The 18,947-nt window shown below is 45.6% G+C and overlaps 1 protein-coding gene across 2 annotated transcripts in view; it reads right to left on the minus strand.

Annotated features, from left to right (window-relative positions):
- Positions 1-1,130: 1,130 nt before the first annotated feature.
- The window catches only part of CSNK2A2 (casein kinase 2 alpha 2), a 40,509-nt gene continuing 22,692 nt past the window's right edge, over positions 1,131-18,947 (minus strand). For both annotated transcript variants that reach the window (XM_045076130.1, XM_045076129.1), the window contains 7 exons: positions 14,324-14,407; positions 13,456-13,566; positions 13,116-13,217; positions 12,488-12,588; positions 11,105-11,253; positions 9,563-9,657; positions 1,131-3,835 (listed from right to left, as the gene is read on the minus strand). In XM_045076130.1, the coding sequence (XP_044932065.1) occupies positions 9,581-9,657; positions 11,105-11,253; positions 12,488-12,588; positions 13,116-13,217; positions 13,456-13,566; positions 14,324-14,407 (624 nt within the window). In that variant the 3' untranslated portion in view covers positions 1,131-3,835; positions 9,563-9,580. The remainder of the gene's footprint in view (positions 3,836-9,562; positions 9,658-11,104; positions 11,254-12,487; positions 12,589-13,115; positions 13,218-13,455; positions 13,567-14,323; positions 14,408-18,947) is intronic.

Here is an 18,947-nt window from a genome sequence, read left to right on the forward strand (position 1 = left end):
TATTCCTCCTTGCTGATCGGGGTGGGAAGGCATAGTAATGAAGGGAGTAGTTCTGCCTGAAGAATCACCCTTTAGCTCAGAGCAAAGACGGAAGACTGCCTTGGAAGTGGGTGTTCAGTTGGTGGGTGAAGGACCACTGCTTGCCATCACCAGTCGTTATAGCCAAAGACCATCAGCCCTGACGACATCAGTAAAAGATACAACGGTGGGCAGAAAACGCTCCTGCTCATCTGAGAGTGAAGTTCAAGTGGGACTCTGTTGGGCCTCTGCGCATTATTGTTGTTTTTAAAATTTATTTTTTAATCCACATACAGGAAAATGTACTCTTTTGGGGGGCTGTACAGTTTTGACAAAGGCACTGAGTCACATAACCATCGCCACATTTAGGATACAGACAGTTCCATCAACCCCCAAATTTCCTCCTGTTATCAAGCCCCCAACCCTGTCCTGGTCATGCCGAATCCCCGGCGACCACAGATGCGTTTTCCATCTTACATTTTGCCTTTCCCAGAATGTCACAGAAATGAATTACTTAGCAAGTAGCCTTTTGAGTCTGGCGTCTTCACTTAGTACTATGTGTTTCAAATGCACATTTTAAAAGCTTCCTGAATATTCCTCAAAGTGCTGCTCATTTATTCTATACCCACCCTCTGCCCAGGGATATTTTATAACATTTGCCAGCCCCCTCCCTGCTTACTTTTGAAGGCTTCCCTACAGCATATCAAACGTATTAAAAGGTAGCCATTTTTCATATTTAAGGTAACTTTTTTCTTGTTTTTTTTTTTTTTAAAGATCTTTAAGAATTGCTTTTAAATGATTTGATTTGGTGATTGTGACACTTCACTACCATAAGAGAAATATTTTTTAAAGCAAATAACAATGAAGCTCATAGGATTGGAAAGACAGATAATTACATTTATTAATTTTTTTATTTTGTAACTTTCTTATGTGAGCGCCAATACTTTTTTTTTTTCAGGTTTCAAACATTCCTGCTTTCCTGGAAAGCTCAAAGACTCTAGGCACCACGTTCTGAGTGCCTGACAGAGTCCCACAAGAGTTCCACCACTAAAGGCATCACAGTTCCAACCTAGACCGGTGAGAGAAGGGAAGAGAAGCCTGCTTTCTCTGAATCATGGCAATGCCTTAAGACAAAACAAAACATATGGCACAATTCCTTTTTAAGATTTTATCTCACAAACACAATGTACTGCGTAAAAATATATGTGCAAATGTGTTCACTGCGGCATATTGGTAATAGTTCTGCCAAGACTCTATCATCGGTAAGGACTGCTTCGCCTGCAGTACGTCACACACTGGAATACCACCCCGCCACGAAACACAGGTGAGGTAGATCTGTACGTGCTGACGGTGAAACTGTCACAACTTCGGGAAACCACAAGTTGCAAAAAAAAAAAAAAACCAAAAACCGACGTATAGTTTGAAGACATTTCTGTAAAAATAAAAATTGTCACCATTTTTTAACTTCATAAACATGAAGGAAAAAAAAAATCACAGGATATACGCCAAATTTAACCACAGCTACCTCCAAGAGAGAAAAGAGATTTTGTACGTGTTTGTGTGTGGTGGGTTAGGGGTGGGCATTAGGTGGGGGAAAGCTTTCATGATTGACTTTTAGGTAACATTTGCATTTTTTGCCGTGAGCATATAGTACTTTGGTAATTAGAAAAGTTAAACAAACATTACTTTAAACAGCCCAAACACAAAGCAGGAGCACTGAGATGAGAATCGATATTCTGGATTTCCAAGCATGCTGCAGATGAGCCTTATAGACGGTTTTTGGGTAAGCAGGTCCCCTGTCCCCTTTTCTCAAGGTCAAAAAAGCCTAAGCAAAAACTCCTTCTTTCCCTTTATTCCATAAACTCTCTCCCACCCAACAGTAGTCATCGACAAAAAAGAAACTTATCTGAAATGCTTGAGAGGTTTCTGGAAAACAAGACTTTCCCATGGGGAAGTTAAAGAGCACCTTGGTTGAGAAGATAAACAGGGAGCTAGCATCCATATTCTGCATGGCATCTAAGAGTTCCCGAGCCAATCAACATCTACTCTGCAGAGACCCTTCTCATCTGGGAAGGTTCTCAAATGCCGATGGGTCAACATGGAGTGATGGGCTAGGTAGGTAACGTGCACACACGAAGCACCATGTCTGTAGGAGCTTCGAGGATGGGAGACCACAAGAAATTTGCAGAGCCTTGAGTCAAAAGGGCTGCATGAGAGAGCCTGCTTGAGAAAACCAGGCCAGCGGTGGTGCTGCAAAGTCCCAAGTCCATCCACTCAGTGTCCCGTTGGCCTTACAAAGTCTGCTGGCAGCAGGCCTGCCGGCCCTCGTCGCTGGTGTCCGGGGCCAGGCACTGTCTCGGGCTCCCACACCTGTGCAACTGCTTGGATACGACAGAGGCTGCTCCAAGGGACACTGTGACGCCGTGATGACCCTGAGGGGCCTCTTTGCTCTCCCCCCACAACTGCTTCAGAAACTGTGAGTGTCCACACCTGGGTTCCCACAGTCACCTGTTCAGGACAAGCAGCAAAGAAAGAAGAAGGAATGTTGTGGGACCAAGTGGCTTTTGTGGGGAACTAGTGGGCTCCCCTGAGCCGCGTGGGCATCGGGGTCTGCCCGGCTCTCTTGCTTTCTAGAGGCTGTGGGAGGACGCAGGCCACAGCCAGAGGCAAAGCTGGGTAGCCACCAGGTTGTGGCTGGTTTCAGCTCCCTGTGGCACAGCTGTCCTGAGACAGCAGGCCTGAGGGAGCCAGGGAAGACTTGTTTGTAAAGCAGGTTTCATTTTCACATAATACACCCGGTGCTTCCACTGCACTCTCTTACAGTCATGTGGGCCACAATTCCTTCCAGCCCATGGGAGCTTCCAAATGCCACGAGAAGCAGCCCTTGGTCTGGACCTGAGACCCTCTGACCCCTTCCCTGCTGCAAGACCGCACACTCAAGCAAGCTCCATGTTAAGATGCTTTTCCAGAAGGACCACAGGGAAGGTGGGGGATGGGGAGGTGGAATGAACTACAGAGACACTGGTAATAGGAAAGCAAAGAAGGGGCTAAGGCATCTCCTGGAGGTCACTAGAGGTGACATCTGTCTACCACCATATCACTGGGTTAGAAGGGTCAAGGCAAAACATGGCTCTCCTGGCTCGCTTGATCTACTTAAGTCACCTGAGGTTTGCCCCATTCTCAGGAGTAGTTCACGATACCTGTTCAACTTCTCATCTCTGGCCAAGAGTGTCCTTCAAACCAGCCCTTCTCACCGCTGGGGCTCCCCCTGCTTTCCTCTGGCTAGAACCTGGCACAAATGCTCTTCATTCAGTCCTCTGCGGCCACGGGTCTCGGTTAATGGCCCCTTCCACACTGAAAACTCTCCATACATTTCTTTTAAAACCTTTTATTCAATAATATATACTTTTAAAATTATAATATGTAACTGCCCGTCATGCCGTAGATTGCCCCCGTACCCCCACTGTGGAGTCTGTGGTCGGCTAGTTAACGTGGTCTGCTGGTGGCCACAGGCCGAGTCAAGGGGGAGCAGGGGAGCAACAGTAACCCACGACCATTTTGCATACCCTTCACATTTCCCATGCTTTCTGGGTCAGGAGGAAGTCAACAGGAAGCCAAAGGCGTATGAACCTTTTACATTCAGAAGTGAGGTTTGATATACGGTGGTGGGCTGCCCCTTCAGTTGGTCTGGTTCGTGCTGGCCAAACCTGCCACCATTTTGTGTCTGCTCACGGAACGTGATCTCTCTACACACGTTAAGACGTTTTGATTTGGTTCTTGTTCTGCTTATGGAAAAGTGGGAGGAACCGCAACAGACCTGGGGAAAGAGACGGGAGGAGGGGAAAGACGGCATTAATCAATCTGACCCGGAGTGAGGACAGGCCTTCACTTGCCTGCGGCTTCCTTCTCTGTAAGAGTGTGGGAGCAGTGTGCAAGCTGGACTTTCCCATGCCACTCAGTGGAAAACCTAGTAAGAGCTAACTTTATGGTCTCAGGTTTCAGCAATACCCTCTTCCTTCCTCTTGTGATCGCCACTCACAGAGGCGGTCTTAGGCATGGCCTTCTGGGAGAGCAAGGGGAAAGCTCTGGACATGGCATGTGTTCCCCAGGCCTCTTTCCCACCTCTTGGGTCCGGAACACAGATTTGGAAGCACCATTGGCTTCCACCATGGACCATTCTCTGACAGCCGAGCCACAAGCTCAGCAGTCCAACTCCAGATCCCCATCAGCCCTGACCCAGTTCACTGAGGACATCTCAGGACTAATAATCAGATGACTGTATTTACGCTGGGGAAGCGCCGAGTCCACTAACAAACAAAGAGCAAAAAGGGAGCTCAAATATTTTTAACTCTCCCCTGGGAGCAGCGGTGTGGCATGGCCTGAAAACCCCGTTTCTCCTTCCATGTCCAGCACAGTGGTGTGGGCGGTAAGAAGCCAGCGGCAGAACTCTAGAAGCAGTGCTCAGAGATGGGCACTACAGCAATGAGAAAGGACTATGCCCCCGGGAAGCAGTCACAGAAACATCATTTCATGAAAACTTTCCCTGGGTCAAGGATGGGAGATCCTACGTTCTTAAGAAAGGCCACATGGCGCGGAAGGCTAAGAAAGAAAGGCCTATTTGCCTTTAAGCACTTTGGCAACTGATTTCCAAGCGTCCAGCGCCACAGAGGGATCCGTCAGGGAGAAGCACGCTAATTAAAGACACCACCATCTGCCAAATGCAGATGCACAATAGCGTGTGCCTGCTTGTGATGCACGGAATGCGAGCAGAAGAGATGTTCATGAACGCAGAGCACTCTGCCACAGGGGTGAGTCGGGCACTAAAATGGGCCGATCCCAGAAGCAGGTGCCTGAGGCGGAAGCGAGTACCAAGGAACCACAACCGCCCCACCGGGACCCCACTCTGGCCCCACCTCATAGGACTGAAGGTAGGGATCCACTGCATCGCCCATACACCCATGTTCGCAGTTCAAGGTGTACCCCGCCTCTCCCCCAAGACACAGGAAACACAAGCCTAAGGTCCCCATAGCAGTGGCTGGTCTCCCGCTTGGGAAGCTGGTGGTTGTCAACATTTTTATTTATGAAAACAGGACTGAACATGCATTTGTCTTTCCACTAAGGGCAGCAGCACATCAGTCCTGTATCAGTCATCCAGTGATAAAGAGGTGGCCAAGTGTGTCAGAAGTGGTGACTTGGTAAAGATCACAACCCAGGCAGTGGTGCTTTTCTGCGAACAGAAGGAAATGGTTGGCTCCACAGGTCTTGAAGATTTATCCAAGCTTTCCAGGGGGTGGCAAGATTTCTGTCCCAACCTCTTAGTCACCATTTACAGCAAGAAAAGCCAGCAAGTGCAAAACTGTTAATTTATTGATTCAATGAAAGTTATTATTTTTTTGGAACAATCCCCAATACATGCAGTTCAGGATTAAGTATCACATTTGTAGCACATTGTTGAGTCTCTACACAGAAGTACTCAGCTCATCAGCTGTATAACCCATCACATCACTTTCCCCAGCCTCCACGGCACCTGCTCGTAGTCGTTTCCATGAACACATCCATAGAGCTCAGAAGTATACGTTATTACTGGTTTTCTTGGCCAGATGTTTTACCGCCACCTCCCCCCCACCCACTCCCACCCTGGGATTAGTTTTTTAAAAGCAGGACGTTAGGCCATCTTAGGTTGATTAAGCTCTCTGACCAACTCTGGCTTCTCATACGCTCCTGTGGACCCTGCTTTTGCTTTTGGAAGGGCTTAGAGTTCAATGACCTTGACTCTGCTCCATTATGATCCACCCCTACTTATTTGTAGGAGGGAAATTTGCTTTATCCTGTGGGTGCTCATGCAGTAACACAGGTTTCTAAACAAATTGTGCAGTCTGAACTGGCATTAAGGGAAACGGCCAAGTGGGCTCTCTTAGAACCATTTCAGTGCATATAAAAAAATTCTTCCAATTGCTGCTTGTGTTCCCCAAAGAATTTTGCTTCCATCCTTAATACAGCACCTGGGAGAACCTAAGTCATTTCCCTGAGTAGGTGTGGACCGAGACCCACGGCCGCCAGCTCTCTCTAGGACTCAGCATCTGCCTGGAGGGCACCACTTCCAGTCCTGCTGGAACCACTCCAGGCTCCATGACCATCTCAGGACACCATTCCAGCTCGTGAAGGTGGTGTCCCTGAACTTTGTCAAGAAGTCATGCTCCCTCCTCAAGATCCACCCTTTGACTGTTTTTCTTATTGGTTCCCTTTCTTTTAACCACCTCCTGCCTGAGCCCCCAAGGATTATAAGCTCTTCTCCAGCCAAGTAGTCTGAGTCCCTTCCTTCTCTGCAAGGGAGCACAGTAGCTTTGAGCCCCGGGAGCAGCGGCGTGCTAGAGGATGTCTGTTCAACCCGGCGCGGCGGCCGGTGTGCAGGCGCCTCAGAGAGCCACCATCGGCACTGCTGTCATTGGTGAGAAGACCCAGGAATGCTTGGTCTGCGCTGTCCACTTGACTTCTCCCACCTAGTCCCCTCCCAGTGATGGGACAGGAGCGGGCAGCTGATACGATCCAGGGGAGAGTGAACTGCAAGCAAGCTGCAGGTGAAAAGATCACTGGGCATCTCATCAGTTCTGCTCTCGCCATGGGACTTGTCAGCTGAAGCCAAGCCTCGCACTTATGCTCACTTGTGGCCCATCAGCCCTGACAGACTGATATGTATTTGGCAAAGGAACATTTTGTTCTCACCATACCAGGCCTATGTCGTTGAACACAGGCAGGACCTGAGATGATAGTGTAACACTACCCTGTTCCCCACATTTTTTGCTTTTCTTTAGGAAATAACTAAGTCCTTATCGTAGGCACTTTTAACCAGTTATAAAGTAACAAAGCAAACAAAATGGCTAATCAAAAATACTGAGATGAACTTAAGAAATAATCTGCTGACCAGACAGGATATTGGGTGGGTAAATATACCACAGCTGAGTCTAAGTATAAGAGCAGACTCCCACTCAAACACACACACACTCACTCTCTCTTTCTCTCTCTCTCTCGCTCTCACACATCTTCTTTCCCTGCCCACGCCCCCCACTCTGGGAACTTTTCATGACCATCTCCTAAGCCAGGTTAAGTATGTGGAAATCTCCAGGGAGCTAGGTTCATCTGGCCACAAAATGGCTCTGTAGATGGGTAAGAGAAAAGGTTAGGACTGGACTCACTTCAATTTGGGAAAGAACCTATAGCCAGCCAGCCAGTTAGTTGTCAAGACCAGACTCAGAAAGGGATGGGCATTTTAAACTCAGTCATACTGTCTAAGGCAGGAAAAGAAGTGAAAAGCATAGGTGGTGGAAAAGTAAACTATGCATAAAAAGAATTCCTCCTGTGTCAGAGCCGCAGTCACAGAGCCAGGATAGGCAGCTTAGCTGTGTCTGCACTGACTAAATCATGATCAACGGAGAGAGGCAGAAGTACGTCCATCACCTGACTATACTCCTCCAGATAATTTCGCTGCGTCTGGGGAACCCAAGGAAAAGAAATGGGGTTACTACTTCATCAAGACCCTCCAGTACACTCCTCCTGCCTGGTCCAGACAGGCAACTTAAAAACAAAAACAAAAACAAAAAAAAACAAGGGTGGGCGAGAATGACAGGAGGAGGTGAGAGGTAGGGGGTAAAAAAGACACACAGCGGCACATCTCCCTGATAATTACCAACAGCGCTGCCTAGAAGGGCACATCAGAAGGCTTCCATGCCTGACATACGAATACAGGTGCAGCTGAGAGCTCATGCCTTGGCTTCCGTTTTCAGGTAGAACAAATGCATACATCAATATACAGAGTGTGCAATATAGGCAGGTAGTATTGGTATGAGAATCTTAACTGAATGCATTTCCTGGCTTTGGGGTCTTATTTTTAATTTTCAATCTGTAACGTCAACTCTAGTAAGAGTTTTATTTGCATTTTAAATTCCCACCAACCAAACGACAAAAATACAATCTACATATAGAGATAGGACCTGCTACCAATACCAATACGATTTTATTGGAATACGGAATGTAAACAGATGTTTTCAAACAAACAATCTAACCTTATAAAAATGTATGGCATTATTAAATAGTTAATAAAGAAATCCTACAGTCTGATGTGGGTTGACACCTCGAGCTCTAGCCTAGCTCGAAGTCCCCACAGCTGTGGCATGGCTCTGCAGCTGGGGAAGGAGACTGCTTGCAAACCAGACTGGTGACAAGTCCCCAAAATGAAATCAGCCTGTTTACTTTTAAAACAGAATCCAGCTTCCTTTGCTAACACGAAGGCTGGCACAATGGATCCCGAGCTTTGACACTGACTCCAGGAGCTCCAACCCACCCCCCAGGCTCCCCAGATGATGACTGTTCCGTCACTGGGGTACGGGCTGGCCCTGCACACACAACCCCAGTCCCTGCCCGTGAGAAGGACAGCTCTGCCATCACGTTCACATATGACCTCTTGGAGCTTCCAAATGCAGCTTACCCTGATTATAGAGGGAAATTGCTTCTCATGGGGATAAAAAGGCAAAAAGGGTGGGGGGTGGGGGAAGAGTACATTTTCTCACTCAATAGGTCTTTTCCTAAATACATTCTAATAGGATGTTACCCTCATTCCCCAACCTGCCTGAAGACCTACTTTCCAGCTTTCATTATGGTTATGACCAAAAAGTCTCTATTTCAGGGGGGTGCATGAAAACAGGTGCACACACAGGGATGTATGTGCTGGGAAATGGTGAGGTTTTCCTTACAAGGCTGCAAAAAGAAAAAAAAGGCTACACGGAAAAAATAGCAACAAGATTTTATGGTTAGGTAAATCAACAAAGGTTACAGTGAGCTCCAAGTTATGCACTTCGCATCAAACTTCTGATGAGACAGAGGGACCTGTTCATGGCGTCACAAGGTTTCAAGTGATGCCTGCTGATGGCAAAGGGGCCTCTTGTGAGCGCCTGCAGTGTGCTCCCAAATGAATACACTTAGAAGAAAACTGCAGGGGTGAGGTACATTTCCCAGAGAGCTCATGTCATAAAAAAATACATAAAACATGAATTTGTAAAAGAGCTTTAAAAAAAAAATACTGTCACTGTTTTAATATCTCCTTTTCATAAATGAGGCTGGTGTGTCAGTATAGACTGCTGACGTTTTGCTAAATCTTGAGCCTGAATCTCACACCAAAGGAAACCCAGACCACAGTGGAATAGATAGGAAGTCAGATATTCAGAGCTTGTTGACTGAACGGGTTAATTCAACAGTGGCCTCCTGTTAAATAAAGGTAAATGGACAACAACTCCGAGTCTCTCCTCTCCCATGCATTCCAAAGGGAGCGTTCCCTCAGATCCTGAACTATGGGCATCGTCCTGCCGCCACAACGGCAGCTCCCTGTAGACTAGTACTGGGGGATTTCTTTCTTTTTGACAGACAGTTAGGTCTTTACTCTTCTTTGCATTTAGAAGGAATGACTAGAATTTCTTTTTATCACATTGTAGTTTTCCTTCAAGATTTGGGTTTGGTTGGTTGGTTTTATTGGCAAGCATCAATGCCGCATTACCCGTCGCCTTCCAAGTCTTCACCGGGCTGCCGTGAGGCCACTGGAAAGCACAGCATTGTCTGCAGAAGGCTGGGACTGCTCCTTCACCACGGGGTCTGCAAGAAAACAGGATGGAAGTCAGCCGAATCTGGGCTGGAAACCATGGGAGGCACCATCATGACAATCCCCCTTCTGCAGTGGGGTAGAGAGAGACGGACGACTGACGGGAAAGCCAGGGTCAGAAGGACAACAGAAATTACAGAACTAAGGTTAGAGAAAAATCAGACACTGAAAACTAATCAGGGGAATTTGCTCTTCTAGTCAGTTCCTGCACTTCCTTCAAAGGGCAAGTTCAACTACGGAGACTCTTGGAAAACAGAGGTCCACAAACATTGACTTCCTTCCCACTGTTCAAAATCACTACTAATCTTCTTATGTGTTATTTTCCTTGAATACTAATGTCAGGTCCAACCCCCAATTTCTTCAAATCATGGGCAGTAATGAGCACTTGGGAGCAAAGGAATGAAAAGAGCCATTAGAAGACCTATCAATTTTAAGCAACAGTCATTTGAAACACTTTATTTTTTTTTTAAACAGAAGATGTGTATTCAGAAAAGTAGACAGATCATTAATTACGTATTACAAACATCAGAATTCTTAACTGACTCTAACTCAGAGGGTGAAAATAGCTTCCTGTGCCAGAAATTGGAAAGAGGGACCCCTGCGTTGTGCTTATCTGAGGTCCAGAAGGCCGAAGGGTAAAACCTTTCCAATTTGTTGTCCACTAATGCTTACAGGCCAGCTGGTTCAAGAATTGTATAATACAGGTAAGATTTGCTTAATCTCTAGAAGGGAAGAAAAGAAAGGAAGATAGCATACTAGCCAACCCAATAGACAGGCTGAAGGTTTTTTTCTTGATTCAGAGAGTGAGCTAAGACAGGTCCTGTAACCTTTATCCCCAGTCTCCTGTGCCTGGACCATATCATCTCATGTTGCCAGCAACTAAGAGGAAAGCTTATTTGAGACCTCCCGTATTGTGGGGGAGGGTGGTACACATGCAGACAATAAGCAACCCAGGCACTAATCCATACCCACACTATGAAGGGAGGCCCCAAAATTCTTTAACTGAAGTAGGATTTTAGTGAGGTCTTTCCACACCTGCTTTCCTTTTCTCAAATTCCTTCTATTTATTTAACTCATTTCCTTCTTTAAAAATATACCACAGTCACCTTATTACTTTAGACTACTTGTTTTTTGAGGGGAAGGTATCTTGGGTTAGGGTCCCACACAATTGTATATATCTGAAAACAATGTTCAGGTGCTCGTGATCTCCCAACTCAGGGCCACAGGGAATGGTCCACAGACCAGACTCAAGGAGAACTAAGGGAGCGGACAAGCAAACACCCTGCAGACCAAGAAACGGAACTGCAAAACTGTCTCAACAGTCGAGAACCAATGAGGCCAAATTCCACGGATGATTCAATCCAAACAGCTAGAATTCTGACTGGCCTCAAAGATAAGCAACTATTTCTCCTGTAATAAACTATACCCCGGGAGACTCACAGAAGTACGGGTGCTCCATGGCCTCTTTGGCAGTCAGTCTCTGTTGATGGTCGTATCGCAGAAGTTTGTCCAGAAGATCTAGAGCCTCGGGGCTGACGAGGTGTCTGTTCTCACTATGGATAAAGTTTTCCCAGCGTTTCCGTGAATGTCTGAGAAGGAAAGGGAAGCGTTAGTACCGAGATTCTATTCAACAAGACTCCTGATGTTACTAGGGCTAAAGGCAACAAAATCTTAGACTACTGCACTGATTTCAATCTCATTCAATCCCTTTCTCACCGTATCTGCCCCACCCCCCACAGGGACATTCGCAGCATCCTGAAACAAAAACCATGCTCTCTGACAAATAAAAGGAGCAAAAACTTTGACGTCTCGTTTACAATCTGTGGCACCTTCCTAGATCACCTTTTATGCATCAGGCTTTTAGTCCATTTGGTGAGGCACAGAGGTGATGGAGTTATTTTTGTTCAGCAGAAATATTTAGAGAGCCAACCTCAGAAATCTAGAGGCTCCATAAAACACTGAAAATTGCCAATGCATTTACTTTTCTTTCTTTCTTTCCTTTTTTTTTTTTTTTTTAAAAGATTTTCTTTATTTGACAGAGAGACCAGAAGCAGGCAGAGAGGCAGGTAGAGACAGAGAGGGAAACAGGCTCCCCGTTGAGCAGAGAGCCCGATGTGGGGCTCGATCCCAGGACCCTGAAATCATGATCTGAGCTGAAGGCAGAGGCTTAATCCACTGAGCCCCCCAGATGCCCCAATGCATTTACTTTTCAATATTATTGCACTGTACCTGCAAATATGCTTTAAAATCCGCTTTTTTTTTCTTTTAAAGATTTTATTTATTTTATTTGACAGATGGAGATCACAAGTACACAGAGAAGCAGGCAGAGAGAGAGGAGGAGGCAGGCTCCCCGCTGAGCAGAGAGCCCGATGCAGGGCTCAATCCCAAGACCCCAGGATCATGACTTGAGCCGAAGGCAGAGGCCTTAACCACTGAGCCACCCAGGTGCCCCAAAATTTGCTATCTTGTAAAAATCCATTACACAGAAAAAAAAAACTATAAAGCTCTTACTCAAAGAAGAAACACAGCTTTCTAAGATTTTTCCATTAAAATAAGCATATGCTGTATCAGAAAGCTTTTTTCCTGTAATAGGATTTTGTCTTCCATTTTCTACTGACAGGTTATCTCTTAGAGAAGTACAGTGACCAGAAGACACATGTAAACAATGCCTAGATACCTCAAAGCAAGTTAAAAAAAAAAAAATACAGGCAAAAAAGGGAGGAAGTTTCAATTTTGCTATGATTAGCAAGTGATTGCAGCGACATTCCCAGTTCTGAAATAGGGTAAGTTAAAACTCTCATTCTCTCTCCCTCTCTTACTTACTGTCCCAGGATATCGTTGAAGTGTGGATCTAGGTCTATGTGATATTTCTTCAGATACCCATACAGCTCATCTGTACCCAGAACCTTGGCAATGCGAACAAGCTGAAACACAAAACAAACTGACCAAATCACTGAGCACAGAGCTCACTGCAGGCCTGGGAGGACACGATCCCAAGGCACTGGGGACTTCCACACCACTGGGTTCCCAGGGACCAGATGCAGGCTGAAGCCTGGGCCACACAGGCAGCAGACCCCAGGACATGATGGTCACAGAACACAAATTTCCAAACCGCCTTTAAAATGGTAACAACTTACGACAATAATCTTCCAGAAGCTGACCAATTCTGGGGACATCACAATCTAATGACTACAGTCTGGTTTTATTAGACAAGGGCTGCCCGACTTCTTCACAGGACTCTCTCTGGAAGTTGCGCATTAGAGAGTTTTATCTGTCTCTACATTTGGGGACCTGGTAACCACAAAGGGTCATACAATTCTCTACCCTGAAGGAAAACTTCTGTGCAGACACTAAGTGACACTTAGCGGCTTGAGGACAACATCCCTGTCATAGGACTCCATTTTCTTGGCATCTGCCCCACATGGGGAAGAGCCAGTCACTGTTTGCTCACCTGGTCGTAGTTGTCCTGTCCGTGAAAGAAGGGCTCCTTTCGAAAGATCATGCTGGCTAACATACAGCCCAAACTCCACATGTCCAAGCTGTAATCATACATCTGGGGAAATAAGGTCAGCCTGTCAGTGAAGGGTGTTATAAATGCATTTCTCTGATCTGGATTTTTAGTCTTTAGTTGACCTTGGCATATATTTTAGAATTCAAAGAAAAAAAAAGTTACTGAGAAAAGTCTGAAATTAACACTTCAGGCTTGGTTCTGAATGTATCCAAAGAACAAAGGAGGAGAAGCTCTAAGAAAACACACAAAGGCGGGGGAGATGCTTGGCTAGGAGTTTTACCTGATAGTCCACAAGGAGCTCCGGGCCCTTGAAATATCTCGAGGCTACACGGACATTGTACTCCTGAGCAGGATGGTAGAACTCTGCCAGACCCCAGTCTATCAGTCGCAGCTACAAACATGACAGAAATCAAACACGTAAAGGAGTGATTCCAGATGCCCATGCCTTAGAACAAGGCCACATCACATCAGTTAACAATTATGTGGGCCACATGAAAAATGCTAGCAAAAATTACACTTTCAGCAACAGTGGAAGGGTCCCTTCTAGAGCAGAGCACTCAGAATCTTATTTGCTTTTTCTTTTTTAAAACTTAAATGATCCTGTTTTTTCATTCTCTTCAGATCAGTCAAGCTTAAGCCTTTGACTCTGTCCATTTCGCTGGCATATATAACACACTCCTCTGTCAATAACAGCTGCCACGACTGACAGGGTTGGGGACACAGGCCCCAGTCCAGGCTTGAAGCACTGCTCCAGCCTTTCGTTCATCTCCTAGCAGTGGATTCGTCCACTCACCTATCAGGGACAACTAGAACCAGATATCGAAAATAGGAGAGACCCAAGTGTACTCGTAAGGCCAGGCACACTGATTGGTCTTAGAGTCATTAAAATGAGGAGAAACCATCAGCTGGAGTTTCTTTGCATGGCCTTCTGGAAAACCATGATCGAAGTAAACACGGGACGACAGTGAGGCTCGGCTGCCTACTTTCCTTGCGTACACCTATGCAAAGTAGACAGCAACACCGGAGACTGAAGAGGGAACAGTAACAAAAGTCTGCCAAAGACAGCGGTAAATGGGTCTGCAGTACCACCTGCAGTCTGCCCTAGGCCTTCCACGGAAAGCCTTGTCGCTGCCTGGCTGCAATGGTACCTTTTTCTGCTGGTGATCTATCATGACATTGTGAGGTTTCACATCCCTGTGCATGATTCCCTTGCTGTGGCAGTAATCCAGGGCCTATTAGACAAGAAAGCACAGAGAAAAGTAAGCAAACCATCTACCAACTGCGATGCAAGCATATTCTTATTATTTGTGACAGCTTGGCTTGGATGCACTCTCCCAAAGAGCAGCTTACGGTCTGTGAGAGAGAAGAATAGGCATGCTTCAGAAGGCTCCCCTTGCTCTGGGGGCACCCTATGCCGGCAGCTGGTGGAGAGGGGGCTCTGTGAGGGAGGGGTCAGGGAGACGCTTCCTACCTAGGTGTTAGTAGATAGCACTTCACCAGCCACCTAGATTTAGAAATCCTACACTCATCTGTTGGTCTAGCTTGATGGGTTTAAAACCAGATCTGGGAAACTCACCAGAGTCCCCTCTCACAGTGGTTCAAATGGCACGCAAGAGTCACTGTGGGAATGAAGACGTGTCGTTCAACATGGACCCAGTGTTCTAGTATTAATATTTTCTTTTACAAACAACCCCTAAGCCAGGGGCCTTTAAGAGTTCTATTTTTACTCTAAGGGAAGATATTGCTCCCTACAAGACAGATGACACGCAGATACGATTTTAAGCATAGAAGTCCATGATTTCCTTTAGCACACTCACAGAGTTGTGCGACCGGCACCACAATCCAGTCTTGGAACTCTGCCACCATCCCAAGAATTCCCTGTCAGCTTGCCTGTGATCGGTCCCCACTCCTCTTTGCCCCTACCTCAGCCGTAACCACAAACCTGCTGTTACTGCCGAACTGCCTTTTCTGGGCATTTTTAAAGTGAGATAATACAATATACAGTACTCTGCCTTCCTTCCCTCAGCATAATGTTGCCGAGACTCCTCTCTGTCCTTTCTGTGTTGCTGAGTAGTAATCCGCTGCAGGGCTGTCCTAGCTGACGGACATCTGGGTTATCTCCAGTCTGGGGCTAAACAAAGAACACTGCTTATGCATGTTCACGTAAAGGTCTCTGAGAAGACACAGGCTTTCATTGCTCTTACACAGATTCTTGAGGGTGGAAGCGCTGAGCTGTCTGTTAGTTTACATTGAACTTTTTAAGTCTGCCTGATCGTTTTCCAAAGTGCCTGCTCCATTTTACATCCCCAGCAGTCACGTATGAAGGTTCCGGTTTCATCACTTTCTTGCCAACAACTTGTCACTGGTTCATCCTCGGGATTTGCGCCTTTCTGGAGGGTCTCACGTGGGCCCTCACGTGGATCTGAATTGTATTTCCTAAATGGGTGATCAAGAGGACATCTTTTTTTTTTTTTTAAGAGGACATCTTTTTGAGTCTTAGTGGTCATCCTGCATCTTCTTTGGATAAATACTGATTCAAAAAAATTTTTTTTTTGTCATTTTTATCTTTTACCATTTTTTTCTTTGGGTGCCTTGTTTGTTTTAGATAATACAAAAATTTGCTTCTAATTTTCCCTTTCTGAATACAGTAACTATTCTCACACATTTTAAATTAGGCCTTCTGGCTTGTCTTCAAAGCACTGCAGCCTACTTGACTGCCATGATTTCCTCCTTAGGTAATAAGAATCATAGCAACCCATCATCTCGTGCTTCCTACTATGTGCCTGGCACTGAGTACTTTTAGGGGAGTTTTCTACAAGACAAGATTAGGGTTTTTCCAACTCGGCATTGCTGACATCTTGGACACCTGGGACTTGGGGTAATTCTTGGCTGGGAGAGCTGTCCTGTGCACGGCAGGATGCTTAACAGAATCCCTGGCTTCTTCCCACCAAATGCCAGTTACATTCTTCCCCATTGTGACAACCAAAAATGGTTTCAGATTTTGCCAAACTGACCTGATTGAGAACCACTGGACTAGGTCAGAGAATGAGCTCTAGGATCAGCATTCCAGGAATAAACAAATTCTGCTTTCCCCAGACACAAAGAAGTAGATAGCATACGATGCTTAATATTTGAGGGTTAAAAAACAGACAAGGGGCGCCTGGGTGGCTCAGTGGGTTAAGCCTCTGCTTTCAGCTCGGGTCATGATCCCAGGGTTCTGGGATCGAGCCCCGCATCGGGCTCTTTGTTCAGCAGGAGCCTGCTTTCCTTCCTCTCTGCCTACTTGTGATCTCTGTCTGTCGAGTAAATTAAAAAAAAAAAAAAAAAAATTTAAAAAACAGACAAAACTAAACTATGGTGGTACAAGCATCTTCAGAAAAGGGATCCCGAAGAGAAGGGGCATAGGGGCATATGCGAGCCTTCTGGGATATTTGTTAATATTCTCTACCAGACCTGTCCAATAGAACTTTCTGTAATGACAGGAATATTCTACAGCTGCACTAATATAGTAGCCACTAGCCACAGGAGGCCATTGAACACTGAAATACGGCTGCTGCAATTAAGGCATGGATTAAAGAGCTCCCTGTGGGCAACAGCTACTATACTGGGCAGCACAGTACCATATAGATCTGGGTGAAGGTTTCACTTATGTAAAAACCCAAAAACCTGTACGCTTAAGAATTATTCATTTATAGAAGTTCTACTTCAATTTAATTTTTCTCTTTGTTTTGCTTCACAACAACAGGTGTAGCAAGATTCTACAATGGCTTTGTGGCAGTGTCTTTTGAAACCAGGGCTCCTGAGGACACACCTCCCTGGATCTGAATCGGGAGACTGCACTGTGTACCCAGCAACCACTCAATAGCCCTAGCCTCAGTTTCTTTGACATTTTCCGTGAAGCTGAAGATCTCCTCTTCCTCAATCCCCATTTTATTACCCCAAAGAAAAAATTCAGCAAGTATCGATTCTGTTATTTTGCCTAGTCTTTGCCCAAAGGAATGAACTAATTAGTACCATAATACCTGGGGTGTAAGAAAAACCTAAGGAGAGCAGAGGCTGAACAAGGACAGTAAGGGAATTAACTCTTTTGCCAAGTTCACTAGTCAGACTCCCTGTGGAGTCACTGACATGCTTTTAAATTCCTTGGGGGAGTTATTTCAGTTTCAAAATCTGGTATTATCTGACCATTAAGCATGAAAAACATTTTTCAAACTTCGTCTGGGGTTCTGTGCCTCATTAGCAGAAAGAATGCCCTTACTGGCTAGCTGTTACCTCCAGAAAGCAGAAGGGATATCAGACACACAGTACCATCTACATGACCCGCCTGTGAAGACCTGCATCATTGGGATGTCTTCCCATGACTTAAGCACAGCTGTACTAGGTTTAAATCTTCATCTTTGGTGTGCTAAGTGAAAACCACAAAATCTTAATACCTTACTTAAAAAAAAAAATAACCAACTGTTGGATTTGGATTGCTGCTCTCACTGGGTGGATGCACTGGGTTCTCCGGCAAGCACCTCCAGAGAAGGAGCTAGCAGATTGCTTTTAAGAATACAACACTGCAAACCTCTTCCCCATGGACACCTTCCATTCTGGTCTGGAGAGGACATGCAGAAAGGTGTGATAAAGCAAGCTCTACCTTCACATGCTTCTGATATTACTGGCAAAAGAAAGACCCATTAGTTTTAAGAGTGGACTCTTAGAAAATTGGCCACCCTGGTACTAATGAAAAGTGGTTTGTATAAGCGCTTCTAAGAAAACACATTTACCTCACAAGCTAGTTCTCCAAACCCCCATTCCCTAAAGCTTAGCTTTAATTAAACAAGGGATTTTGTTCAAGTAACTGTTCACAATCCCATTAAACTCCTCTTGGCAATTTTCTTCAATAATGCTAATAACTCAGTCATCTCTATCTCTCAGAGGTTCTTAAATTGAGATCCACACCCCCCATAAAACTTCATGTAATACTGTATATTTATACATGTATTTCAGGGGGAGTTTATATGTTCTCTTTAGATTCGTAGTGATCCATGACTCAAAACTACTTAGGAGCCATTGGTCTATTCCATTTGATAAGCCATTTTAGAATTCTTTACCTAAGTGTTCATCTAGACAAACTAAAACTAAAAAAGACCATTCCTCCATCAACCAGTAATGTTTCAAAATTTCCGTCTTGGCAGATTACTAAGACAGCTAGAGGGCCACTGCCCCACCCCCAAACCCCCAACCTGCCATCACCTCTCCGTGCGTGTACACATCAGTCAAGGCTGGAGGGTAGGCTGGGAAGGGGATTGTGAGTGATGGCAAGAGAAAGATGGCCACAGAGGCCTACCTCCCAGCACTCACGTCCCTCCAGACTGTGATTTCAATGCTCTGCCCATCAAAAGGCGAAGTCTACTTCCCTATTCTTTGAATCTAGGCTTGGCCAGGATTTCTTTGGCCAAAAGGGCATTAGGAGACAATGATTAAAGCAGAGGCTTGAAAAGCGCTTACACATCAAACTTTGCCTTCTCGTGGAAGTAGGAACCGAGGCCACCACAGGAAGAAGCAGCTTAGACTAACACCTCTGTAGAACGAGGCTTTGGCTATGCCAGCTGCCACCCCCGAGATGTGAATGAGGCCATCCTGGACCAGTGTGCCCCAGTCATGCTGACCCAGGCAGAAGACTCACCCAGGAACCCATAGAATTAGGAGAAAAAATAAATTACTTTTTAAAAAGTGTTAAGTTCTGGGTGACATGTTATACCATGAAAACTAACAGTGTTAATTAAA

Source organism: Mustela putorius, unplaced genomic scaffold (assembly GCF_011764305.1).
Source record: "Mustela putorius furo isolate JIRA1106 unplaced genomic scaffold, ASM1176430v1.1 tig00000174_pilon_pilon_pilon, whole genome shotgun sequence".
Lineage (NCBI taxonomy): Eukaryota > Metazoa > Chordata > Mammalia > Carnivora > Mustelidae > Mustela > Mustela putorius.